General features: G+C 43.7%; 1 protein-coding gene across 7 annotated transcripts in view; it reads left to right on the forward strand.

The window, feature by feature from the left end:
• Positions 1 to 25,975, forward strand: part of pde4dip (phosphodiesterase 4D interacting protein) — a 106,323-nt gene that overhangs the window by 74,171 nt on the left and 6,177 nt on the right. For 4 of the 7 annotated variants that reach the window (XM_080730271.1, XM_080730269.1, XM_080730275.1 and 1 more), the window contains exons 21-39: positions 1,388 to 1,524; positions 2,339 to 2,505; positions 3,445 to 3,784; positions 4,806 to 5,031; positions 5,802 to 5,918; positions 6,701 to 7,163; positions 7,938 to 8,173; positions 8,604 to 8,652; positions 17,327 to 17,613; positions 17,990 to 18,172; positions 18,472 to 18,672; positions 20,003 to 20,302; positions 20,609 to 20,740; positions 21,361 to 21,480; positions 22,509 to 22,695; positions 22,966 to 23,090; positions 23,626 to 23,760; positions 25,274 to 25,372; positions 25,784 to 25,974. In XM_080730271.1, the coding sequence (XP_080586397.1) occupies positions 1,388 to 1,524; positions 2,339 to 2,505; positions 3,445 to 3,784; positions 4,806 to 5,031; positions 5,802 to 5,918; positions 6,701 to 7,163; positions 7,938 to 8,173; positions 8,604 to 8,652; positions 17,327 to 17,613; positions 17,990 to 18,172; positions 18,472 to 18,672; positions 20,003 to 20,302; positions 20,609 to 20,740; positions 21,361 to 21,480; positions 22,509 to 22,695; positions 22,966 to 23,090; positions 23,626 to 23,760; positions 25,274 to 25,372; positions 25,784 to 25,974 (3,695 nt within the window). The remainder of the gene's footprint in view (positions 1 to 1,387; positions 1,525 to 2,338; positions 2,506 to 3,444; positions 3,785 to 4,805; positions 5,032 to 5,801; positions 5,919 to 6,700; positions 7,164 to 7,937; positions 8,174 to 8,603; positions 8,653 to 17,326; positions 17,614 to 17,989; positions 18,173 to 18,471; positions 18,673 to 20,002; positions 20,303 to 20,608; positions 20,741 to 21,360; positions 21,481 to 22,508; positions 22,696 to 22,965; positions 23,091 to 23,625; positions 23,761 to 25,273; positions 25,373 to 25,783; position 25,975) is intronic. The other 3 variants (XM_080730270.1, XM_080730273.1, XM_080730274.1) reach the window with 3 other exon arrangements.

Genomic DNA, 25,975 nt, shown 5'->3' on the forward strand with positions numbered 1-25,975 from the left:
TGATACTAATGTGTGTGAGTGCATGTCTATAGGACAAAAGATACACTATCACCCATAACATTAGATTCATAGAGTATATACATATATATACAAAGTACAGCATACATATTACTGAATTTCCCCCTTGGGATAATAAAGGTATCTATCTATTTATCTACATATATGATGAAACGTATGATCATTAGTTTTGACATTCATACAGTTCAATAGATAGTTCAGTAGTCTGTACTGCATTTTAACTGCTACAGTATACTGTATCAGTCAGTCAGTCAGTCCCATAAGTGATTCAGCTCTTTTCTAAATCCGTACATACAATAGAGACTAAAATAGTCTGGTTTCTGGATAGTTTGAGTTCATATTTCTGCTGTTAAATTCAGTGTAGTTGGAGAAAGGTGTGATGTTCCACCTTGAGGAAGGAGTCAGGATTAGAACTCATGGTTGCAGTTCATATTAGGTCTCCTGGGCTAGTGTGTATTGCCCCTACTAATCCTAATCTAACAGGACATCATAATCCATTTAGAGATATCCCCTCCTGCTGGTCTCCACAGGCCTGTAAAGCCTGTATCACTGCCTTAAATTATAGGATTAAGAACCAATCCAGATCTGGTGTTTAGATCTCTGCTAGAAATATCTTTCTGGGCTGGAGAGTTTCTAAAAGTCCAAACTGATATGATTAGGAATGGCATTCCTGATTTCTGCCTGAGAATATACAGTATGTGTTCATCCAACCTGCATAGTGTATTGAGGTTTTACACCAGCTGCACCACAGATGCACAAACGTCCTTACTGACCACTGTGAAGCTTCATGCTACTCTGGTGTTATACTTGCTTTGCAAATACATTAATGTATTCCCTGACAATACAGCGAAGTACACTTATTATTCAGTGCAGTGGTTAGAAGGTCATTTCCCTGTAAAGGTTCACATGACAGAGTGTGTGATCTAGAACTGTGGCAGATGGTGGAACTGATCAGTGTTGATCATATCAGTCTCTCAAGCCAGACTAGTCTTCCACAAGCTTGTGCGCAGATGCATTTCAAAATTGTGGGGACTAACACGTACATGTCTTGAAGGACTAATCAGATCCTAATTGTACATAGATGATCAGAGCAATATGAATGTTACAGGAGGTATATTTATATGCAAGAGTTAAAATACTTTCTTGCTACATATATATGTATATAAGCCTCTATTGAGGATATGGCATACATGGTGTGTGGTCACACACTACTAAAATAATGGCTAAGTTGCACAAGGTCACACAAGTAACAATGATAAATAAATCTTCCCAAATAACACACAATGGAACTGGTCATTGATAATTTTTGTTGTGTGCATGTTTTTGTTTCATGTCTCTTCTTGTCATGATATCAATGTTATTTCCCCAGATCAATGTTCAGAAGATGTTGATGATGATGACGACGACGACGATGATGATGATGATGATGACGACGATGATGAGTATGCTGACAGCATCGATGAAGAGGAGTCCAAACTGACTGCCCAGTCACTGGCCGTCATGAAGGTACTGTACTATATCACAGCTACCTTTTTAGTATTCAGAGCATGTTGCATGGACATCTGGGTCAGTATTCATAAAGCTGAGAATCACAGTGTTGCTGTGTACCCCATAACAGGGTTGTGCTTACTGATGTGGTCTCTAGGCTACAGTTGATTGCAGCACAGACAGACAGGCACTCAGCCAGCATGCATAATGTTATCACGAATAATGTTAATGACCTTGGATCACTGTGTGCATGTAACGTGAGGATATTAACCATATCCTAAGACTGAGCGGGCGAACCTATCATTCAAATGCACATATGGATATAGCATCACTGCATGGGGAAATCTTTCTCAGTGATGTGACTGGTTTGGGTTCTAAACATCTTGAAATACATCCCCACCTTCTAGGGCTGTCACGATATGACATTTTACATGACGATTAATTGTCACTCAAATAATTGGCGATTAACGATTTAATTGTGTTTTTGTCGTTGACAATTACATTTCTGTTTGGCTTTTAGGCTTTGAAGTTGTACATGGTAGATATTGACACATAACCTAAATATACAAAGAAATTACTGACATATTTGACAACGTACTACTTAAAAAATAACTTTGATAGTGGAAATAGCCGATCTAAAAGCTCACAACGCGTCGCGATGCGACGCGTTGTGAGCTTGTAGATCTGCTATTTCCACTATTTTGGACATTTTTCAACATTCACGATTATGACGATTATGACAAAATAATTGCGATAATGTCAAATAATCACGATTAGACGATTATGTAATAATTGTGACAGCCCTACCACCATCCTGTGTGTGTGTGAGCAGAGCTCGGTAACTCGAGGAAAGGACAGTGTATCCCAGGAGGGCTTTGAGGGTCTGGGGCTGGTGGACGTCAGACAGCTGGTGGAGCAGAAGAAAGCTGTGGAGAGACAGCTGGGAGAGCTCAAGGCTCAGCTGGAGAAGGCCGGCTTCTCCTCCCTTTCACAGATGAGGTGAGATGGCCTACTCACTTTACCTAATGTATATTTAAAGGGATCGTTGTGCCACAAAAAATAATTATCATCATCATCATCTCACCCTGAAACATGCATAGTTATTTTCTGTCCACAAAACTAAGCCAATGGTGACTACTCCTTAGAGTTACAGAAAAGGCAAAACATGACCATAAAATGACTCTATACAGCTCGGACAGTATAAGCCATGTCTTCTCAAACCAAACCCTCATCCACACTCTACTCGACGATTTACGATATGAGAACACAAAATCTCCTTAGCATATTTACCTTTCACATGGAGATTGTGGGGCATTTGAGCAGGATGGGAAATTATAGATACATCTATCCCAAGGGTAAATACAATTGACTGTCATGAAGATTAATAATGAGGCATCCAATGGTCGATCTGCTCGGTCAATAGTCCAACTAGCTCTGAAGTGACAACAGTGCATTACAGTAAGTACACTATCTGACATGGTTACTGTGTGTAGTATTATTATTTTTTCTTTTGTCCTGCATAACAGTTAACTGCTGCATCTTTGTTCATTATTGATGTCTTTACCCCATTGTATCTACAGTACTTTTTCTTGCCCTGTAACTGTATCTTACCTGCTGTGCTGCCTTTGGTGACTGAATTGCCCTAGTGGCATTAAAGGTCTTATATTATCTTACTCCTATGCAGAGGTCTACAACCCCCCAAACACAAAGTGCTTTGCAAGGCCTGCCTGTGTGCAAGCGTGCACATTTTGTTGGCATTCAGCTGCAGTGAATTTTGCAGAACCATGCACCATTCTCCAACTCTTAATTTGGAAACTCTCTGTAAATGAATGGGGTAGAACAGTATTGGCCTAACATCTCCCTATCTCCCTCTCTCCATCTCTCCATCTCTCTCTCTCTCTCTGTACACCCCCCCCCCTCCTTCTCTCTGTGCCACAGGAAAGCCCTCTTCAGTTTGCGAGCGGAGAACGATGGCCTACGGCACCAACCGACTGCAAGAGTGCATCCTGACGCCACGGAACAGTGTGAAGAACAGAACGCGTTCGAAGACGAAGACGAGGCTGATGAAGAGTTGGATGTAACTATTGAGGAGGACGAGGAGGAGGAGGAGGAGGAGGAGGAGGAGGAGGAGGAGGAGGAAGGCTCTGAGCAGTGGGATGCCTGGGATGCTTGTGAGCTACGTCTGCCCAAGCCCCAGATGAGAGATAGCCTGGGGAAGAGGAGAGGCAACAGGCCGGTCTCTCTGGACCTCGGGACCCTGCTCTCCCACTCCCTACAGGTAACGAGAACCTGGGAACTGTTCAAGTTAAAGTAAATGTGTTTTTCACACTTAGTTAAGACTCTATGCCACAAGTATGACCACACATAGGCCTACACTTATGACCACCATATGACGGCATGACCATATAGGCCTATACTCAGGCCTTTAGAGTATAGGCCTATACTGTATGTGGTCATATTTGTGGCATAGTGTACAATAGATGAACATACATCGGTAGGTAGTAGGTACTGAAGCTAAACAGTTTCTGAAAATGCTTGGGACAAGAAAATTGCAATGCACTAACAAGAACTTCATTCATTCACTACTGCCTTGTAGATACCGGTATATTCTTTTTACTTTATTGACTGACAAGCTGTGTTGCGGTTGGACCGCCCCCATCGCTGAATAACTTAAACACACCCAGCCCCTGTTTAACTATGAAATATATCAAGATATGTTCGCAGAATTCCATTTCACCTGGTCTTTAACCTCGTTCTCAGGAAGTTATTCCTGTGTCCTAAAGGAGGCAGAATCCAGTGTACTCTTTTGAGTTGTCAGTTGAAAATATTAATGGATAATCCAGGTTGAGCCAAATTAGTTTTGGCTATTGATTCACTGAATATTGCCTCCAGATTGTAATGTTCTATCTCCCTCGTTTGTATCTCCCTCTGGGATGTAAATAAGAAACAAAATCCCTTAACACCACTGGAATTCTTCCTAAACTATTTCCTTAGTTAATTATCCAAGAATCTCAGAATTCCATCCAAATGACCTCATCGTCTTCCCCCCAAGGCCTTCTGAGCGGCACAAATAATCTCCAACAAACACATTCTCAATCAAAAGGAGGTTTATTGTCATGGTAACCGAGACAGTAAAATAAGAATTTAAAGTCACTCAAAAAACTGAAAAAGAAAAAGGAATGTCACACATAACTGAAATTCACTTTACTAGCTACTCCCTCTGATCTGTATCTGTATAGGAGGTAATCTGGACTAAAATGGTACCCTTTTTCTCCGTCTTGTGTGTGTGTGTGCATCAGGAGGACGATGTGGAGGAGAACAAACTATCTGCCAGCAGGCAACAGAGTGCCGTTGCCACTGTGATGTCTGAGAAGGCGGTGCGTCTGCAGCAGGAGAGCAAGGATCTGCAGGAGAGGCTGATGGTGTCTGAAGCCACGGTGCAGGCCCAGGCAGAGCAGATCAAAGACTACAGGGACCTGCTCAGTGAGTGGACATCATGTGATGTTGTCTTACTGCTCAGTAACAGTGAGTGGACTGGTGATGTTGTCTTACGGTCCACATTCTACCTTGGAATCTAACTGCACTGCAGTGTAAACAGAAACATAACTGATCCTGTGTTGTATTGTACATGTGTGCACTATATACCCTCACTTTAGAACAGTTTGCAATATGTGTAAAGTGTGACTTTGGTGGTCTACATATACAATCTTACTACTGTAATTGGAGGGCCTTTTTTTCTGTCAGGGGATGGTCAGCGCAGGAACACTCGTATTCAACAGGGGTTTTGACCCAAATATCCCCCAGTGGTCTGGCCATAGGATGGGCTTCCTTCCCCACCTTGAATGAACTTACATTTGCTTAGAGTATGATGCATTTGTAGTCGAATGTGCTGATCAACATACAATTACATAAAAAAATCACACCCAGTGTGATGTGAGCGGTGCTATTTGTGAGTTAATTTCATTATGCGTCTCGTGAAGCTTGGCCAATGTGGGATGGGGCGGGACATACATAGGCTACTGACAAATCCAGATGTTGAAGCGGTTAACACCGCTCAAAAATACACACATCATCATCATAGTGATAGTGTACTAAATTACTAATAGATTTACTAAGAGATAGATTCAAGACATCTCTTAGCAAAATGGAAGCACCCGATTCCCGATGAAGTCGATTTGACATATGGCTTGAGTGTGTGCCACGAGAGTTTTCGTGGGCTGAGTAGTGTGCCAAACTTTGGGTCATCATTTTTGCACATTACCTTTAAAGTCCCCCTCTCTCTCTCTTCCTTGCAGCGGAGACATCGGTGCAGCAGGACAGTAAGCAGGTCCAGGTGGGCCTACAGGACCTGGGCTATGAGACCTGTGGCCGCAGTGAGAACGAGGCTGAGAGAGAAGACACCAGCAGTCCAGGTGAGCTACACAATTATTATGGCTGAAGTAGTGTGGAAGAAACACTAGAGGGCAGTAAAGAAAAGGGCTGGCAGACCTCCAAAACCTTTTTCTTTCTTACATAAGGATTATATAAACGGTACCATAACAGTCCTCAAAATGTCTCTTATTAAACTTATATTGATTTAATGGATCCACTGTTCGTTCCACTCTGAGTTTGATGATGGACACGGTGGTGTGTGTGTAGAACTCAAAACAATCACAACAATTAAAATATGTGAATGACATTGACTGGATAAAGCACTTTCTCTTAGCATGGTGGGAAATCCCCATCAGCTTGCATGTGTACTAAATAGAGTTGGGACGATAAGTGATATTATCGTTTATCGTGATAAAAAACACTCATGATAATCGTATCGTGGAGATTTAATTTATCGTGATATCGTCCTCCATTATGCACTGGGATCAATTCACCTTTTATTTGCCGAGCTGCATATCCGGTACCACTTAAACCTTCTATAATTGGTAAAAGGTACTTATAATATATGTACGTCTTTTTTTCACTCTCTATCAAATGTCTTTGCCAAAAAATTGCCGATCTACAAGCTCACAACGCGTCGCAACGTGACTCGTTGTGAGCTTGTAGATCAGCTATTTTTGGGCAAATGTTCCGCCCCAGGATAATGGATTTTGATTATCGTGAGAATATCGTAAATCACGATTTCTTTTGTCACAATAATCGGGATATAACATTTTCATATCCCATCGCTAGTACTAAATACTCTGTATGTGTTCACCGACAGAGTTTGATGATCTGGAGATGTGCACCTCTCTGGAGGGTGGTTCTGAGTGGTGGCCCACCAACACCAGCAGCACCTACAGCAAGACCACCACACCACAGCCTGGGGACGAGATGTCCTCTCTCCAGCGCCTTGTGGAGGACCTGCGCTCCCAGCTGTCACGCTCTCAGGCGGTGATCCGTGGGCTGCAGGGCCGCCTGCGCTCATTCTCCACCGCCAGCGATTGCGGACCCTCCACCCCCCGCAAAGTCAACTGGTCCTTCCAGGCCTCTCCCTCCCAGAGCGGGGCAGAGGACGACGAGGGGTGGCAGTCCTCTGACGGAGGCCCCATGGCCTCGCCACGTCATCCCCACCCAGACAAGGACCTCCAAGAGCTGGTGTCCCGGGTGGGTGCCTTGGAGGACCAGCTGAGGAAAGGTGGCAAGATGCCCACTGGCGAGGACAGCAAGGCTTCCATCTGGTCCAGGTGAGGTGACACTGAGGGTCTGCTGAGGTTTTAGTTGATCTAATGGAGGTCCATTCCTTTCCATCCCATTCCATTTAGTTCAACAGATCCTTTTAGTAACTGGTACAGTGGGCACTTGAGATCTCTAGGCACATTTGTTTCCGCAAGACTGGCCACCTCAGGAAACAAATGGGCCCATAAGGCACCATTTGACTGAAATATGATGGTGCACTAAGGAAATCTATTTAAGGATATCTATAAGCTCACAACACGATGCAACACAACCACCATACTAACAGGCTAAATGGTTGTGGCGGGAATGGTCCAAAATCCAGCTGGAGTTGCCGGGAGCCGGACTAAGAAAAATAGTCCTGTACAGAGCCTGCCAAGTGCCAACTACAATGTAAATGGGTCTGTTGGTTAAATGGGATTAAAGCATTGATGTTTCTCTGTTCCACTGTTTGGTACAGTGAGTTCATGGAGAGGGCAGGCTGTTCCATCCACCATGTGTCATCTGTAGCCATCTACTGTAATCTGAGTAACATAAACTCGATCCAGTCCGTTCGTAAATTGATTTAGCCTGTAACTCTGGTGCTCACTGGAAATCAATGTTGGTCATGCTTGAATGGCCCTCTCATGCAGTATTGACATCATTTCACAGTAATTCCTCAACGTAAATACTAATGGGCCCAATACTGTAAGACAATGTAATTAACCTTCATGTTTTTTTGTCCTGTCAAGATGTATATGTGACTCATCTCTCTCTCGCCCCTCTTTCTGTCACTCTTCTTGTAGTAAATTCGACACACTGATCCAGGCTCAAGCCAAGGAGCTTTCCCACCTGCGCCAGCGGATGCGTGAGGGTCGGGGGGTGTGCCACATCCTGACCCAGCATCTGGGAGACACCACCAAGGCCTTTGAGGAGCTGCTGAGGGCCAATGACATTGACTACTACATGGGCCAGAGCTTCAGAGACCAGCTGGCACAGAGCAGCGCCTTGGCACAGCGAGTCAACGCCAAGATCAGTGGACGTAAGTAAAGAGGATCATACTATACAGTAGCATCTTCACATGTGATCAATAGTACACTGTGTACACAGACGGAGGCTCAAATACCCCCACACTACACATGGTGGAGGTGCATGCTCAGTTGGAGGTGCACAGAGGTGCATGTGCAAATGGAGGCGCATGCACAACAAGGTTATTATAGTTAACTAGAATGTTCCGTAATTATGAGTTCACCTCAATTTCATTCCAACTGATGTCACTATCTTCAGCACAAAAAAACATGCAGGCACGCACAGTCTCGTTCACAGTCGCATGCACAGTCACATGCACAAACACACACGCGCGCGCACACACACGCACGCACGCACGCGCGCGCGTGCGCACGCACGCACGCACGCACGTCATACATATGGCAAGACAGTGATGTAAGTGCTCTTTGTTGTCTTTCCAACAGGAGATCATTCAGAAGTGCCAGATGACAAGACAGAGCTGCTAGCCATCCGGTCAGTGCAGTGTGTGTGTATGTGTGTGTGTGTGTGTGTGTGTGTGTGTGTGTGTGTGTGTGTGTGTGTGTGTGTGTGTGTGTGTGTGTGTGTGTGTGTGTGTGTGTGTGTGTGTGTGTGTGTGTGTGTGTGTGTGTGCCATGTCATTAGACATAGGAACATGGCCTGCAGTGTGTTGTCAGAATGTATCAGACTCTCATTCGACTGTCACAGAGGAACCATGACTAATTAACAGCTTATTTATTTTCCTTTTTTATTTATTCATATGTTTATTAGGATAAAAGGAACAATAATGTAAATTACTGTATATTGGAATAATAGTTATACATACTAGTAAGACACCTGAGGGTGACTTGCGACCTCAGGGTGACATGGCGCCAATTCTTGGCCATCTGGCCATTCATGATAGTTACCGGTATGTTTCATGACTCATATATGGGCATAAAAAGTATGTCATGTGACATCACTTCCTGTACAGACAGTCAGACAGACAGCCATTGACTCCAGCCTAACAATGGCTACTGTCTATGACGGTAGTCCCATATGACATGATGGACTGGACTATCTCCATATATAGTGTTCTCCACATCTCCATGTTTAGGCCAAACAGGTTCGCTCCATTTCTCCATGTATAGGTCCAAATGCCCAACGTTGAGCTTGACAACGAAACTTTCTTAACACAGCCGCCCCCATATTTACTTTAGAAAATATGTTATATTCTAAGAATTTTTCGAGTACCGGTTTGATACAAGAGCAAATAAGCGCTAAACTTCTGGAATCCTGTGCGTTGACTTAAAGTCGGATCCAGGCCTAATAACTTTATCTGGCTGCCCCGTTGCCACCTCCTTGTTACATTTTCTTTTCTCCAGGTGGATGGACATTCTTTCATAGGTGATCTAAGTCCAGCCGCCTCCAGACAGTCAGACAGACAGCCATTGACTCTGGCCTAACAATGGCTACTGTCTATGACGGTAGTCCCATATGACATGATGGACTGGACTATCTCCATATATAGTGTTCTCCACATCTCCATGTTTAGGCCAAACAGGTTCGCTCCATTTCTCCATGTATAGGTCCAAATGCCCAACGTTGAGCTTGACAACGAAACGTTCTTAACACAGCCGCCCCCATATTTACTTTAGAAAATATGTTAAATTCTAAGAACGTTTCGAGTACCGGTTTGATACAAGAGCGAATAAGCGATACACTTCTGGAATTACCTCCTTGTTACATTTTCTTTTATCCAGGTGGATGGACATTCTTTCATTGGTGATCTAAGTCTAGCCGCCCTGTATCAGATCGGAGGAGGATACAGCACATTGTACCTCATCCACCCTTTCTTCTCTCTCCTTTTGGTATCTTTATCCTCCTCCTCCTTTTTTTCTTTTTTATTCTTCTCTTTTTTTGTCTTTCTTAGTCTTGTGTATCCTTCTCTTTTTTTTTGTCTTTCTTAGTCTTGTGTAGCCGCCCCGTACAGGAAGTGATGTCACAACTCACACTGACATCACTTCCTGTACAGAATACGTACGTACACTCAAGCGACAAGGTTTTTCAGGGTAAATGCGACCGATCACAGATCTTGGGATGATCTTGAGGTAAACTTTACATTTTAATTTAATTTAATTTTTCCCCCCGAAAATGTGCCGATCAACAAGCTGCACTGGCTCGACTATTTAAATTCTTATTTTTTACACTAGGCCGCCCTGCCTACTCGGGAACGATGCAAGTTGGGAACATGCAAATAGGGAATTCATGCCCCACCTTGTTATGCAATGCCTGTTATACCCGCTGTCAGAGTACCCGTTGTAACCGTCTGTCTGTCTGTCTGTCTGTGTTCCTTTTGTACCCATATACTTTATGGGAACTGGGAAGTGACTCCTTATGCAGTGCTAAACGTCTGTGGAGAATGTGTGGATTATATCTGAAGTGTCTGAACTGACTGTGGAAAGTAGACTGATTAATCAAATTGCAGGTGGGAATTAGACAGGTGTGGGGAATTTGCCAAATCAAGCTTAAAGGCCCATTCCCACTGGGCCAGATAACAGATATCTGGAGATATTTCTCCAGATATTTCTCCATGCAAAGTAGATGGTAGATACAGATAAAAAAATGTTTTGCCACAGATAAAAGTATCTGTGGCAAATATCTGTGGTAGATATTTTTTTTATCTGTATCTACCATCCACTTTGTATGGAAAAATATCTGGAGAAATATCTCCAGATAACAGATAAAAAAATCTCTTTCTCCAGATATTTTTCCATTCAAAGTGGATGGTAGATACAGATAAAAAAATATCTGCCACAGATAAAATAAATATCTGTGATAGATATTGTTTTTATCTGTATCTACCATCCACTTTGAATGGAAAAATATCTGGAGAAAGAGATTTTTTTATCTGTTATCTGGCCCAGTGGAAATGGGCCTTTAGGCTGGGGTTGCCATGGCAACCATTTGGCTCATTTTGCCAACCTATCTGAACTAGCCTCGTAAACCATATTCCTCCTAAAATTCTGAATCAATTGCTAGGACTCTGGTGAGCTGCACTTCCTCGGGTCGTGTGTGTCGTGTGTGCTGAATTTACAGTCAGTTGGTCAAACTGTTTTTGTGATACGTGGATACAGACGTACATACTTATAGAGATTCCTTGCATTTATTCATTATTATTCTTACACTGAACCCTCCTTTGGTACATTTTGTCATTTCAGTGCGGCTACAGTAGTTACAGTTGTCCTGACACATTGCTTGGCTCTCTGAGCTTTATAACATCAGAGCTAGCTAATACGTCATTGTTGTACTTTTGCTGCTGATGCAGCAGCGATGATGTCACTTCATTCCAGACGTCAACGCTTCTGGAGACCTGATTGGATAAAGTCCCCTCTTTTCTTGCTTGGCTGCTGACTCTGGTTGTGGTGCGCACATCAAGGCTGCTAGTGCACCAATTGATGCATGTCCAAGGGCATGAATTAGCCAGTTGATCAGTCGGCTAATAAGGCAAATAGTGGAGCTTGAGGACCCTGGGGCCTGATTTACTATGCTTCAATGTCAGACGGCCTCACACTCTGAAAATAGAGGACCTACAAGCTTCAAAACGTGTTGTGGGGCTTTAGATCTGCTATTTTCAGTGTGCAGTGTCGTTATGGAGCATAAATTATTGTCTTGTCTTTATAAAGAGAGAGAGACATGAGCAGAGAGGAAGGGAAGATAGGGAGGAAGGTAGAAGGTAGAAAGAGATGAGTACCGGTAAGAGGAAATAAAACATTAGAGAAGCACAGAGAGAGCTGTTATGATGCTGTAATCACCTTACCTTATCATGTTCGGACTCAATATAACGCTTCAAGACACCACAGAGTAGACCATCCCACATCGCACACTCAGATTAACCTCTGACTAAGCATTGTGCATGCGCGTGCGCAAGTGTGTGTGTGCGTGTGCGTGTGTGTGTGTGTGCGTGTGCGTGTGCGTGTGCGTGTGCGTGTGTGTGTGTGTGTGTGTGTGTGTGTGTGTGTGTGTGTATGTGTGCGTGCGCGCCTCACACACGTACATGCTCACACACAGACACGTGACAACTGGCCCTGACCATCCTGCCACCCTGAATAACTTTGCTGCAGGGACACAGCATTTGGGATTTGAATGTCCCGTGCATGAATATGTATGCACACCATTCTGCATGTGCCTGTGACAAGAAGAAGGGCAACGGGGAGATGAATGAAAGGTTAATATATGAGAAGGGCGAAGAGAGAGGTTAATATTTCACATCATATAATCTTATGTAACGCTATAATATATCTATATTTCATAAACTAAGCCTGCACTTTCATAAAAAGCACAGGCTGTGTCCACCTCCTCTGTATGAGTGACAGGTTCAGTAATACCTTATACTAGGGGATCTCTCGGACATACTGTAGTGTACACAGTATCAGTCAAATGGAAATCCAAAACATAGCTCCTTGTATCTCATTGCTATGGTATAAGTTCAGCCTTTTATGAACGTGATCAACCATGTTACAAAGCCAGAAGCCAGAGACTAGATCTGTAATGTCCACAAGAGACTAAACATAATCGTTGAATTTGATAACTTAAACTTGTATTCTTGCAAAATAATATTTCTGAAATCATCCACAGGCTTGATCTAGCTTATAGATGTAAGAAACACATTAGTGACCACCATGGGTTGGCACTGACTCTGTTGGAGCTTCCTCTCTTTAGTGGAAGGTAAGTGGTGAGATTTGGTTCAGCAAAACCCAAGCCCAACATATCCCAATGCATTGTGGGTAATTAGTTGCCCCTCAGAGAGCTAGAGTTTGAGTGTATACTGTATTTTGTGTGTGTGTGTGTGTGTGTGTATGTGTGTGTGTGTGTGTGTGTGTGTGTGTGTGTGTGTGTGTGTGTGTGTGTGTGTGTGTGTGTGTGTGTGTGTGTGTGCGTGCGTGCGTGCGTGCGTGCGTGCGTGTGTGTGTGTGAGAAAGAGAGAGGGAGAGAGAGAGAGAGAGAGAGAGACCCCTGTAGTCATGTACCGTACTGTAGCAGCAGCACAGATGGTTTTCCAGATGCGGACTTAACTATGTTTTTAGTGCCTGCCAGTCCATTAAGGCTCTACCAGTAAGAGTGTGAAGGAAAGCAGATGTGCATTGATTTGATTCTTCTCATTTAATTTGAAGACAGATTCACGCTATTTCATACACTATTTTATAAATGCTATCAGTAGTACTCATATACATGTATAGTAATGTAGTGTGTATGTGTGTGTGTATCCGTATTGATGGCATAATTAGGCTGAGGTGCGCACTCGCTAGCTGCGTTGGGCTGGGAGCGTGTTGACACGGCCTCTAATCAGGTTAAGTTATTAAGACCTCGCATGGAGAGGGAAATAGGTCAGCAACAATTAAAGCCCCACATGAGACAGGGAAAGAGAGAGAGAGGCTGCGTGTGAATGGTGAGCAAAGCAGAGAGAGAGTAAGAGAGAGAGAGAGGGGGGAGGTAGTAAGAGATAGAATGTTGCTGCATTATATCAAGAGTAGCGCATGGTGCAGCATCCAGCTACTGTACGTCAGTCCTGCTGTAGACTTTTGCCAGTTGTGGAAATACGAGAGCTTTGATGTGAAGGACCTGTAAACTACGAAAGAGGATCTTTTCTGGCTAAACAATATATTTGCTGTGGACAAGGTAGTTTGATCCAAGACGATGGATTACATTTGCACATTCACTCCTGAACTTCTCTGGAATCGATTCTTGACCTTTTCTGGAGCTTAAGTTGGATTGATCGCTTTATTGCTTTTTTTTGTCTGATCGAGGGTTGATGAAGGATGACCACCACTCCAACCGGCTAAATCTTTGATAAGGTGCTGAAAGCATCAGTGAGTCCAAACTGTTTCACTTTATTTTGAGCTTTCGGTCTTTATAAACCGTCATCAAAGCATAGCCTACATACAAAAGGGGAATCTGTGCAGAGTGTGTCAGTGTAGAATCTGGACTGGACAGCCTGAAGGCAGAGGATGTGCTGGTTTATGCGTGAACGTTCAACCTCGACAGTTTTCCTGTCTGTGAGGGTCAGAGAAGCGTGAACACAGGAACCCCCGGGGCTAGCCGTCTGTTTTACACTGTTCTCCTCAACCTCTATCTCTTATTCTCTTCACCACCTCTGTCCTCTCGGAATTTGCTGGTTGGAGGAGAGGAAAGAGGCAACGTTTTATTTATGGAATGTTCAGATGAAGCCCTTCCCCGAGGCCAACAGAACCTGTCCAGAGCTGGGACTGGAATATAGCCCAACAGAGGAGGACTCATGAAAATAAATAAATAGGTTGATGAGAGAAATGAATAAGTAGAAGAAAGAGAGGCAAAGAACACGGGAGAGAGATGTAGCTACTGTTTTCCTCGGGCAAATGAATATAAGCCATAGTGAGTCATATAGTGTGTCAGTCATATAGAGTGTCAGAGCACGCTGTCTCACGTAAGACCACAACAGTCAGGGTTGCAGCTGCTATCAGTGAATTTTATCTCCATTCATTTAAATTCAGTTCATGTCCACTGCCCCAGGTCCCACATACGATCCAAGTGGGATTACATGATAGTGCAGTAGTCTACTTTTAGTAGGACTAAAGAACCAGGTCTGTGTATCTATGGCTGACCTGAGCTCATGCTGAGACTGTTTCTGGTGCTCTACTGTACCACCCTCTGACTGGTGTTTATGCTACTCCTTGTTATTGCTACCTATTCACCTACCATATCAGTGTTACTGTACTTGTGGTGGATCTTTAAGGGTTTGCGCTCTCACTTGTAGTACCTCTGCTGGTCTGAACTGGAGGGTTGTGCTGTGCAGCACGTGCCATGTAGCCACTTGCCTGCCTGATTGATCCCTTGTGTGAGTGTGTATTTACTGTAGAGTAGCTGGCAGCTGGGCGGGGGGAGCCACCAGACTGCAGCTCCACAGGGATGCCCATCCATCTCTAGAACCTAATCACAGGATTTAGTCTGCTTTGCTCACATGACTGATGATCCCTCCGTCCAGCCCTCCAACCTTTTAGCCCTCAATCACGCTCTGCCTCGTCACTGCACCTGCTGTCACTAGCCCACTGGGTTCACCGCCTCAGCCGCGGCGCTGATGAACGACATTCGTTTACCGTGGAGACCCATCGAGTAATCGCCACGGAGGCGGTTCCTGACAACGGCAGCGACAACAACTGGGCCGGACATCCTGCAGTGTCCTCGGACGAGAAGGGCACGAACAGGACCGCGAGGGAGGAGAGGAGGGAAGGGGGCGGGGATGGTGGTTCTGTAGCCCAGGCAGGAGGCATTTTGGCCGGGCAGACTGGCCAGGTGAGCCGGGGGTTGAAGGGGCCTATGGCTCCTCTGTGGAAAGGCATGCTGTCTAAGAGCAGCCCGCTGTACAGAGACTCTCTGTTCTCCTTCTCTCTGTGGGACTGGAAGGCCCAGGAGAGAGAGCTGTTCCTGCTGAAGAAACACTCTGACAGGGACAGGAGAGCACTGCTCACACAACTGGACAAGTAAGACAGACAGGGATGATGATGATGATGATGAGGATGCAAATGAGATGAATGATGATAATAATGATATATGATAATAATAAAGTGTGAGAAAGTTGAAAACAGAAATATTACTATAAGAACAAGAATGAGCACATAATAGCAGAGTCATAGGCTAAGGCAATATTTGAGATTTGCCACAGGCTATGATGTTGTTTATGATGTTGTTGAAGTTTGCTTCTGGCAAGCAGTGAGAGGAGGTGAAACAGAAGTTATTGCATTCACTGATTCCAACATTTATGTAATAGCTAGGGTGTTCTTAAAATACAGTTTTGGAGCATGAACATAATAGCTTCAATGTAGTGCATGCTTGCGTGCGTACGTGCGTGTGTCCTTGTATTACTTGTGAGGCCCAAATGTCCCCAAAAGTCATTTTGCCATTTGAGATTTGTCCTCACCAGAAAAATGGTTGATTCTCAGACTCAGTTTTACAATTAGGAAAATATGTTGGGGTTAGTATTAGACATTTTTGAGCAACTAAGTATAACTCAGGCTTTGGGTTTAGGATTAAAACATACAATAATAACAATGATAGTTTGTGTGACTGTCTATGTATGGTGTTATAATCATCTCTATAAGCATCTGCCTGCCATGGCTTTAGATTAGTGACGTCCAACTCACGGTCCATGTGTCAACACACCATCACATTGCTGTTAATTCCATCAGCTGTGGGGGACACTCTATACCTTATGTACTGTATGTAGGTTGGATGACTGTCCCTTGTGTGTTTGTGTGTGTATAAATGTGTGAGGATCTGTGATCATGTATGAATGTGTCCTTATTATCACCTTCTGTGCATGACTGGCTTACATTATTTCCACAACATATATCAGCATGCATTGTATATATAGGACGATCTACAAGCTCTCTTGTCTCTTGTGGATCTAGTGAAAAGGATTATAGTGAAATACTAGCAGACTCCGGTGAACTGTTTTAGTGGTTCATTATTAAAAGATTGATTACTATCTTACATTAATTTATTGCAAATTTTAAATGAATAGCTTTAACCCAGGCGTTAATATTCTTGCCAACATTCGCCAAAAATAGCAGCTATTTGGCTATTTTCTGCTAAGAGATTTTATATAGAGGGAACAGATCTGTTTAAGAACTGCATCACTCATAGCTCAACTATTCTTGCCATTATTTTCACTTTTTTGTTGTTTTAAATGATACGTAGCCTGCAAGCTATTAGTTACATTTTCACAGGACAACTGTTATATTATCTATAATGACTTTAGGAGAGGTCTTCGTATAATCACTTGTATAATAAACTTCATCATACCTCTCCTGCACATTTCAAATTTATTTCAAATTATTTAACAATTTATTATTATCTGTATACCTTCATAAATGGTAAATGGTGCATTTATATAGTGCTACCAAGGCGCTTTAATTGTGCATTACATTCACACATTCATACACCGATGGCAGAGGAAACCATGCAAAAAGGCTGCAACTATGGGTTCAGAGTCTTGCTCAAGGACTCTTCGACACTAACTCTGGGGGAGCCCGGGATTGAACTGGGAACCCTCTGTGTTCTAAGACGGCAACTCTACCCCTGAGCCACTGCCGCCCCATATCATCATTGTGTGGAAATAATCAACTAAATGTCAGGTCATGTCATGTGTTCACAGGCTAAGTAAGGAGCTACAGCAGAAAGACAAGGTCATCGAGTCTCTCCGTGCCAGACTCATCCAGCACCAGTCCCACCATCAGCATCATGATCAGCAGCAGCAACAGCGCTCGGACACACCCTGCAGCAGCCACGCCCTCTCCGAGACCACCGATCAATCGGACCGCATCTCCTTTGTGTCTGACGAGCAGGGCTCCACCAATGAGGATGCAGAGCTGTGCTCTGACATGGACGCTGTCAGTGAGTTTGGACAGGAGGAAGCCCAGGCTCCCAGCAGGACCAGTACAGGTAAACATTCTGGGCATAATGAATTACATTTAATGATAATGAATTGCATTTTTATAGCGCTTTTACAAGTGCTCAAAGCACTTTACATATATACAGTATTATATAGTATATGTACGGTATATATGGACACTGCCTCTCAACCTTTTCACCGTGTGACCCCCAGGGAACATTGAGGGGGTTACCAGGGGGTTGCCAGCTAAACGATTACTAGTTAGGAACCAAATGAACCCTTATGACTATGCAAATGGAATCAAATGGATCCGTAATGGTCCATTTGATTCCATTTGTATAATCTCAGAGTTAACAACAGGCACTCATGAAAGCCCTCTCATTCCATGACTCATCATGCCATCTGTCACTCCTTTTATCTCCTTAGATTGTCACTCCTACAACGGTACCATGCCACATCATCCCTCTGTCCCTCCATCCATCGCCTCATCCCACAGAGCCCTGTCCTCTGTCCCTCCATCCATCGCCTCATCCCACAGAGCCCTGTCCTCTGTCAGCGCTCCCAGCATGCATTGCTCTCCTCACCGGGCAGCTGACACGAGTCAGACAGGTATGCAAGTGGTGAAACTGCTGAGCTGATCTACTCAGCTGAGAGACAGCTCAGTTTCTGAGCTTTAGAAGCTTTAGAAGTTTTAGTTGGCTCTAGGTCAGTCAGTTAGGACCTGTCACTCACATTTAGCACATGTTACTCCTTTGATTATTATGCTGTTCCACTTTCTTTTCTTTTCTTTTCTTTTCTTTTCTTTTCTTTTCTTTTCTTTTCTTTTCTTTTCTTCTCTTCTCTTCTCTTCTCTTCTCTTCTCTTCTCTTCTCTTCCATCCCTCCTCCCTCTTCTCTCTCCATCCATAGCAGGACTGTTTTCAGTCCCTATGTCCACCACCACCATGCACCACCCCAACCCTTCCTCTACTCAGAGGGCACCCTTGCCCTTTGATCCCCTCTCTGCCACCTTGCGACCTCGGTACCAAGGCAATGAGAGGGGGGGTTTCTCTCTGGCCGAGGTGCAACAGGAGCTGCAGATGTTACAGCGACAGCTGAGAGACAGTGAAAGTGCGTTGCAATGACTCTGCATGTGTGTGGGTATGCGTGTGTGTGCGCTTGCGAGTGCGCGCGTGTGTGTGTGGGGTGGGTGTTATGATGTGTGCAGACTGTGCACATGTGCCTTTTTGCACATATGTAATGTGCATGTGTGCACTTGTATGTGTTTGTGTGTGTGTGTGTGTGTGTGTGTGTGTGTGTGTGTGTGTGTGTGTGTGTGTGTGTGTGTGTGTGTGTGTGTGTGTGTGTGTGTGTTTGTTTGTGTGTGTTTGTGTGTGTAAACTAGAAACTAATTGTTTCCTTGTTTGACGGTCTGATCTGATTATTACTGTAACAATAATCTAATCTAACACATTCGGTGTTACACCAAACGTATTGGTGTAACACCAAAAATACTTATTCTAATTACGGCTCTGGGACCATGGCTCATTCACACCTCTCACCGGTACTCAATGATTTTGGTTTCCTGGGCGTTGTCCAGGACCCATGAGCATGACATCCATAACTCTCCAGATCACAATTTGAGATCTTTTATAGTCAAAGCTACAATGGTATCTAATCATCTTCTAACCTCAGAATCTCGTTCTTGATGAATGAAAACTGGGCTCCTTAACACCTTTCACTAATCTGGGTCTAGACCACACCCTAATGTACAGTAGGACAAAAAAGATAAGAATGTTAGACCATTGTCCATTTAGTCTTTATGGTTTAATAATGACCAGGCACTGTCTACAAGCCCCTTGAACAGAGATGGAGGGTGAAAAAGTGAAAAGGAGAGATGGAATGAGTTTGTAACTGACTGAACAAGAGTTGACAGGGTCGTCTTTGGCTGCATAATCCTCATCTGCCTACAGTAATTGCTTGCCTTTCTTGCTGTCTTCCACACGCTTATCTTCAAGTTGAACTCATTGTAGCCTACTTTTTTTCAGGATCATTACACAATAGCTCTACTCATATGCAATTAGCTTGCAGTGGAGTTTTTCTGTGATATCTAATTCTGTTGTTGATTGCAAATGTGAGATTCCCATGTTGAGGTCAATGGCCTTTGGTTATTCTCTGCCTGGAAATAATTAATAACCTCACTTTTTCCTCCCTGTCTCCCTTTTTTCTCTTCTTCTTTTCCTCTCTCTCCCTGGATTTGCCAGGCTTTTCACACCAATATAAATTTCACACACATGTTACTGGTTTATTGCAAAGTGAACTAACAATTAATAAATCTACTGACAGAAAGAAGTACAGTCATTTTGACAGAAAGAATCTACAGTCCTTCTGACAGAAAGAAGTCTTTCTCATAGAGTTGATTAAACTACATTTGCATTGGTTTATCTTTCTTCCACTGCAGGGTTCTCCATTCCCCAGTCCAGGTCTTACCAGGGTTACCCCATGTCTGTCCACCAACAATCAGACCCCTCCGGCTTCCTGCCTCTGGCTTGCCATGGACTCCTGCCCTCTACACTCGGTGGCAGCGCCAGCGCTACCAGCTTCAATGCCAGCCTGAACGCCAGCCCGGCCATGAAAGCTGGGGCTAGTCTGCTGGAGAACAGTGCATTGTGGGATATGTCCTACGGGGTCCGGCCAATGGGAGCAGGAGCTGACCTCTCTTCAGGGTCATCGGGGTACCAGTCAGGTGCCAGTCACACCGGTAAAGATACAGACACAATACAATGAGACTGTGTGCGTTTTTTATGTTGACACATGAATAATATGAATATAATGCTCACTTTCTTAAAATGTATGCTCGCATATAATGTCTTTGACCTTTTGAGTAGGTATAATCTACAAAATGCTAACATTTATGCATATGTTAATGCTGGATAGTTTTATGCTTTGTATCATTGTATTAAAGGTGTGTACTCTGTGAGTCAGCTGTTTGTTTTGCCAATGTACCATACATACAGTGCTGTAGATGCCATAAGGTTTACCTACAGTGTGTTGTTGTTTGCTGCAGGTTCAGACCTGATGAAGGAGCATCTCAGGGAGATCCGCAGCCTGAGACAGAGACTAGAAGATTCTATCCAGACCAACGACCGCCTGAGACTCCAGCTGGAGGAGAGACTAGCCAACAGCGGCCGGGAGAAAGGTAACCAACTGACCGCAGATGGTAACTGACTGTACTGCATAAATGGTGCTTAAAACACGGTTCCCACGGTCATGAAATTCCTGGAAATGTTTTGAAATTAGAAAAATATTTTTCCAGTACTGGAAAAGTTTTGGAATTTATCAAGGGTCCTGGAAGGCCCTGGAAAAAGTAGCTATGCATTGTCTTTGGTTATTGATTTTGTTAATACCTCTGAAATGACAAATTAAACATTGGCCAAATTGTCAAATATTAGAGGCAGAAATTATGAAAATAGCCGATCTACATGCTCACAACGCCTCGCGTTGCGAGGCGTTGTGAGCATGTAGATCTGCTATTTTCACAATAGAAACGTGTTATACAAAATTCGTCAACTCTCAGTGCTCGTCAGGGTGCCGGGTCCCCAGTTAAAATATGATTATTTGGGGGGTCACGGCCACTGTCATACACTACCTGTCTTTGGGCACTGTGCATAGGAGTAAGCGACTTGTTATTGAGCTGAATTATTATTATTATATAGTCCTGGAAATTGGGTTAAATATTCTGGAAAAGTTTTGGAAAAGTTTGGAAATTAATTGGTAAAAATGTGTGGGAACCCTGTTAAAACATGTGTCTCTCTACAGGTGCTCCTACCAACATCTACATCCAGGGTCTGGACTCAGTGGGACAGCTGTCCGGTGAGATCAGACTTCTGAAGGAGGACAACCTCAGCCTGCAGAACCAGCTCAAGCAGGCCAACAGAGGTATACACTGCTGTAGTACACACACCTCTGTTAATGAAGCATTGTCTGGATCAAGGACTGGATGGATCCCAACTAAAATAAAAAAAGCTCTATTTAAATTGGTACATTATGTATCGTATTGACTAATGACTATATCCTAGAATGTTGAAAATAAAACAATAAACAGCGGGGTTCAAGCCAACATGGACTGTTGGAAATGTAAAGCGAGTCTAGAACTTTGGAAGTTTCCAACACCTGATAACTAACACATTGTATGAAGTTCATAAATAAAACCACCATTTAAATGGGAATTGTAGGTTTAATCTAGCACTTTTTTTATTGTGAAAATCTGTGGAAATTGTCCATCTGTTTGTTTCCCAACGGCTTCTCTTCCTTCTATGAGATGTCAGTGTGATAAATAAACACAGAGACAACTAGAATAATGTTTTCAGACAAATAAAATAATATCAACCTGTATTTGGAAAATAGTGGACCAATTGCAACAATTTTCACATCCACCCTTTGAATGTGGCGCACGCACACACGCACACGCACACACACACACACACACACACACACACACACACACACACACACACACACACACACACACACACACACACACACACTTCCAAATCTGTGTTGTGCAAATTTCACGACTCTACCATTTGCTATCTCATGGGAATTAGCAAACCCGTGGCAGAGGAATGATACAAATTTGCACGAAAACAAAGGGGTTTCAGCCCTTCAGGCTTGAACCCCTAATTAATGACATTACGGTATTTGGGCCAAGTAGCCTACTGTTTCATTTTCCCACAGAACAACGCTCTCATGCTGCATTTCCAAAAGTAGGCCGATTCATCTATTCTTTATAGTCAATTGTGATGTCATTCCGCATCGTGGCGTCATATTGCATTGTCTCCGAATAAGGTTGTATTCTTTTCTACAATGTCCAAACTTCACTTACCCATTTGCCTCAGACAGACCTTAGTGTTTTAGTTAGCTGTTATTTGTCTGGCTATTCCAACCTCATTTCCTCTATCATTCAGACGGCAGTAAGGCGGAGCACCTTCAGGAGGCGGTCCTCTTGGGACGGGCCAGACTGAAGGAGGCGGAGTTAGAGGCCGACAGGTGGGCGGAGCAAAGCAGGAGGCTGCAGATGGAGGCTCAGTCTCACAGCCAGGAGATCACACAACTCAAACAGGACCGGCAGAGGAACCATGAAACCATCAACAGGTAGGAAGAATTTGTGTGTGTGTGTGTGTGTGTGTGTGTGTGTGTGTGTGTGTGTGTGTGTGTGTGTGTGTGTGTGTGTGTGTGTGTGTGTGTGTGTGTCTGTCTGTTGTTCACTCTGTTGCTGTTTTCCAGCAACACTCAACTAAATTACACCTGTATTAATGTGGACGTCTCTACATGTTACACACGCACGTGTGTGTGTGTGTGTGTGTGTGTGTGTGTGTGTGTGTGTGTGTGTGTGTGTGTGTGTGTGTGTGTGTGTCTCATTAGGCTCCAACATGAGGTGAGCGTTCTCCAGCAGCAGTTGTGTGAGAGTCAAGGTCTGATCCAGTCTCTGCAGAGCGAGCTCCAGTTGTACCACAGGGTGGGCGGAGTCCCCAAAAGCACACACTCTGGTAAGACTGTGTTTATCTCTAAAAGCATGTCTGGAAGATCCATTACATACTAGTTTAGATTTGTTGTACAACAGAATGAAGTCAACTTAAATGTGGTGTTCATTGTTAAAATAGGTGTTATATAGCTCTATATTGTGATGGTAATCTTTGCTGAAGGTCTCCCTCTCCAGGCCTTTAGTAAACAGAAAATACATTTTCTGTTTACAAATCGGGATACCAATTTCGTCCAATCAGGAGAGAGAATTCATACAGGATACAGGATAAACAAGTGACGTTGGAAGTGATGATTTGTGAGATTCCCCCTCCTGATTGGATATAATTGGCATCCCGACCTGTACGTCTATTTTCTGTTTACTAAAGAGCTAAGAGACTCTTTAACTTTTTAACAGAACCCCCTTTTTAACCAATAAATATCAATTACACAGCATCTTACCAACACAACTGATCAATTGAAGTGATCGCTTTTATCTTATGCCTCATCTCATTCCATCTGTCTTTGTGTTAAACATGTGTTTGTGCACATGCATGCATGCAGGTCAGGCCAGTAAGGGCTCCCAGCCAGGAGACAGCACTGTGCCTCTTGACTCTAGAGAGCTGCACATCCAGCTGGAGCAGCGCCTCACAGGACAAGGGGACAGCCAGCCTCATTCCAGGAGAAAGCTGTTCAACGGTCAGCATGATTGATCCATTATTTTTGCAGAATCTTTGCCTATTTTTTGCTGAATGTTCGCCTATTTATTATGACGCTAGGGATCATGTGGTTAAATAAAAATACATTAACTACATGGCAATTGACGTTGAGGTAAACTGTCCTTTATGGATTAAGATCTGCTATTACTGTCAGTGCATGGATGGAGTAACCTGACTTTCACCAGATGGTGGCAGCATTGCGTATATAACGCTCTGCTTTTACCATCTGGGCTTGCTCGGCCAGAGTTCATAACACTCGTAAAGTCCCGGGCCGGACCAATCAGCGGCAGCTATGGGCGGGCTCTGAGCGGCTCTGAGCCAATAGAGTCTGATTGCAGACCACGTGGAAACCCAGGAGGCGGATTCTGGGTGCAACGTCATGCAGACAGGCCAATATGAGTGGTTGGAGTTGGCACTCCCAGACTGTGATAGAAACGGCCACATCCAATCACCTGCTACAGAAATTCAAAAAATGGCCCGCCCCTTACATCGAGTCTGCCCGAGAGAGCCCAGATGTAAGGCAGAGCGTTACGCACTGCTGCAACTATCTTGCGAAAGTCAGGTTATGGATGGAGTTCGTTTCCCAAGACAAGATGTCACTGTGGTAATGTTATGTAAGGGCAGGGGTGTCGCACCAAATTCTGGGCCACATGGGTACAAGGATTCACTGCGGGGCCCCCCCTGAATGTTCTTCATAGGGGGAAACTGGGAACGCATTATTACACGTTGTTTTGTGCTTTAACTATTGATAAATAGCAGATATACAAGCTCACAGCCGCGATGCAAGCTTACAAGTACACTGCTATTTAAAAAAAGAAAAAAGAAAAAGATTCTATGTCAGTGGTGCTCAAACATTTTCATGTGGACCCCAAGGACCCCCAAAATGATATGTATTTGGCCACAGGCCCCATCTCAAAATATTTAGTTCCAGGGACCCCCCAGAAGCAAAATTTGAGTTACAAATGTTTGCTTAAAAATGCATATGTTCAAAGATTTGCACACATTTTCACGACTTTTCAAAAATAGCAGATCTACAAGCTTGCAGCGCGGCACTCAGTGCCTCGCTGTGAGCTTGTATATCAGTGGGCACAATCTCAAAAATCCACACTCTCCCAAGCTGGTGCTTCATTGGATGTCAAATACATTATTTTTTTTAAAGTTAAATATGTCATAATAAAGGATCAAATATTTCAAAATGTTTGAAATTAAATTCACTATTCTAGAGTTTGAGACGTCTAGGTGAATGTATGACAGAGCTAGAGCGTGCCCCGGTTTGAAGAGAAAAGTAATAAGAACATTTAGAAGAACTGGTCTCTCTAAAGACATTGAGGTCACTACATATTTATTAAGTTTTTGTATGTGTAATGAATTTTCAAATAAACGTTGAATGAATGAAACACAAAATAAGTACCGTACTTATTACTCTCACTCATGTATTCTTTTGCCAGATGTGTCTTGACTGATTCCCATTGTCACATTGTTGTTCTCCACAGACAACGTTCCCTCTCCTCCTGTGAGAGACACAGGACTCTTCAGTCCTACGGGTCCTCTCTCTCCTGCACTGCAACCCACGGTGGAGGCTGCTGTCCCTGGTGCGGCTTCCACTATCACACACATCATTATGCAAGCACTATTAATTAGCATTCAGTTGTTTTGGCAGTTGTAATAATTTGTATGTATTGAAAGAATATTACTGTGTAATAATTTCAAAGTTTTTGTTGTTGCAATTTTTATGAACAGTATTATGTAGTTAGTTAGTTAGTAATGTAATGTAAGCGGGTCATTACATTACTTCAGTAATCATTTATACAGGAATTATTACTAGCTTTCAATCCATTGTATACAGATCATTCCCTAAGCAACTCTGCTGCTCAGATAGTTGCTTGTCAGGCCAAGCAGTAAAACACAGTAGCCCATTTGAAAGCTAATGCTTAATGAAGTTCTATTGGTCAAAATGGGATGTGTCTTTGTCTCCTGGTTCCCTCCTCTCCTCTCCCCAATAGCTTCATCTTTGCATGGCCAGGCCCCGGATGGCTCCTTCGCCAACCGCCATGGCCGCCATGTGGTTGGCCACGTGGATGACTTCAAGGCTCTGCAGCAGCAGATCCTAGAGGGCAGCGCTCTTGTCCGCAAGATGGAGGTCTCTCTCCGTGTCCTGGTCACCCCGACTCTGCAGGACTTCAGCCTGGAGCAGG

This window comes from Nannobrachium achirus (assembly GCF_963921795.1).
Source record: "Nannobrachium achirus genome assembly, chromosome: 1".
Classification (NCBI taxonomy): domain Eukaryota; kingdom Metazoa; phylum Chordata; class Actinopteri; order Myctophiformes; family Myctophidae; genus Nannobrachium; species Nannobrachium achirus.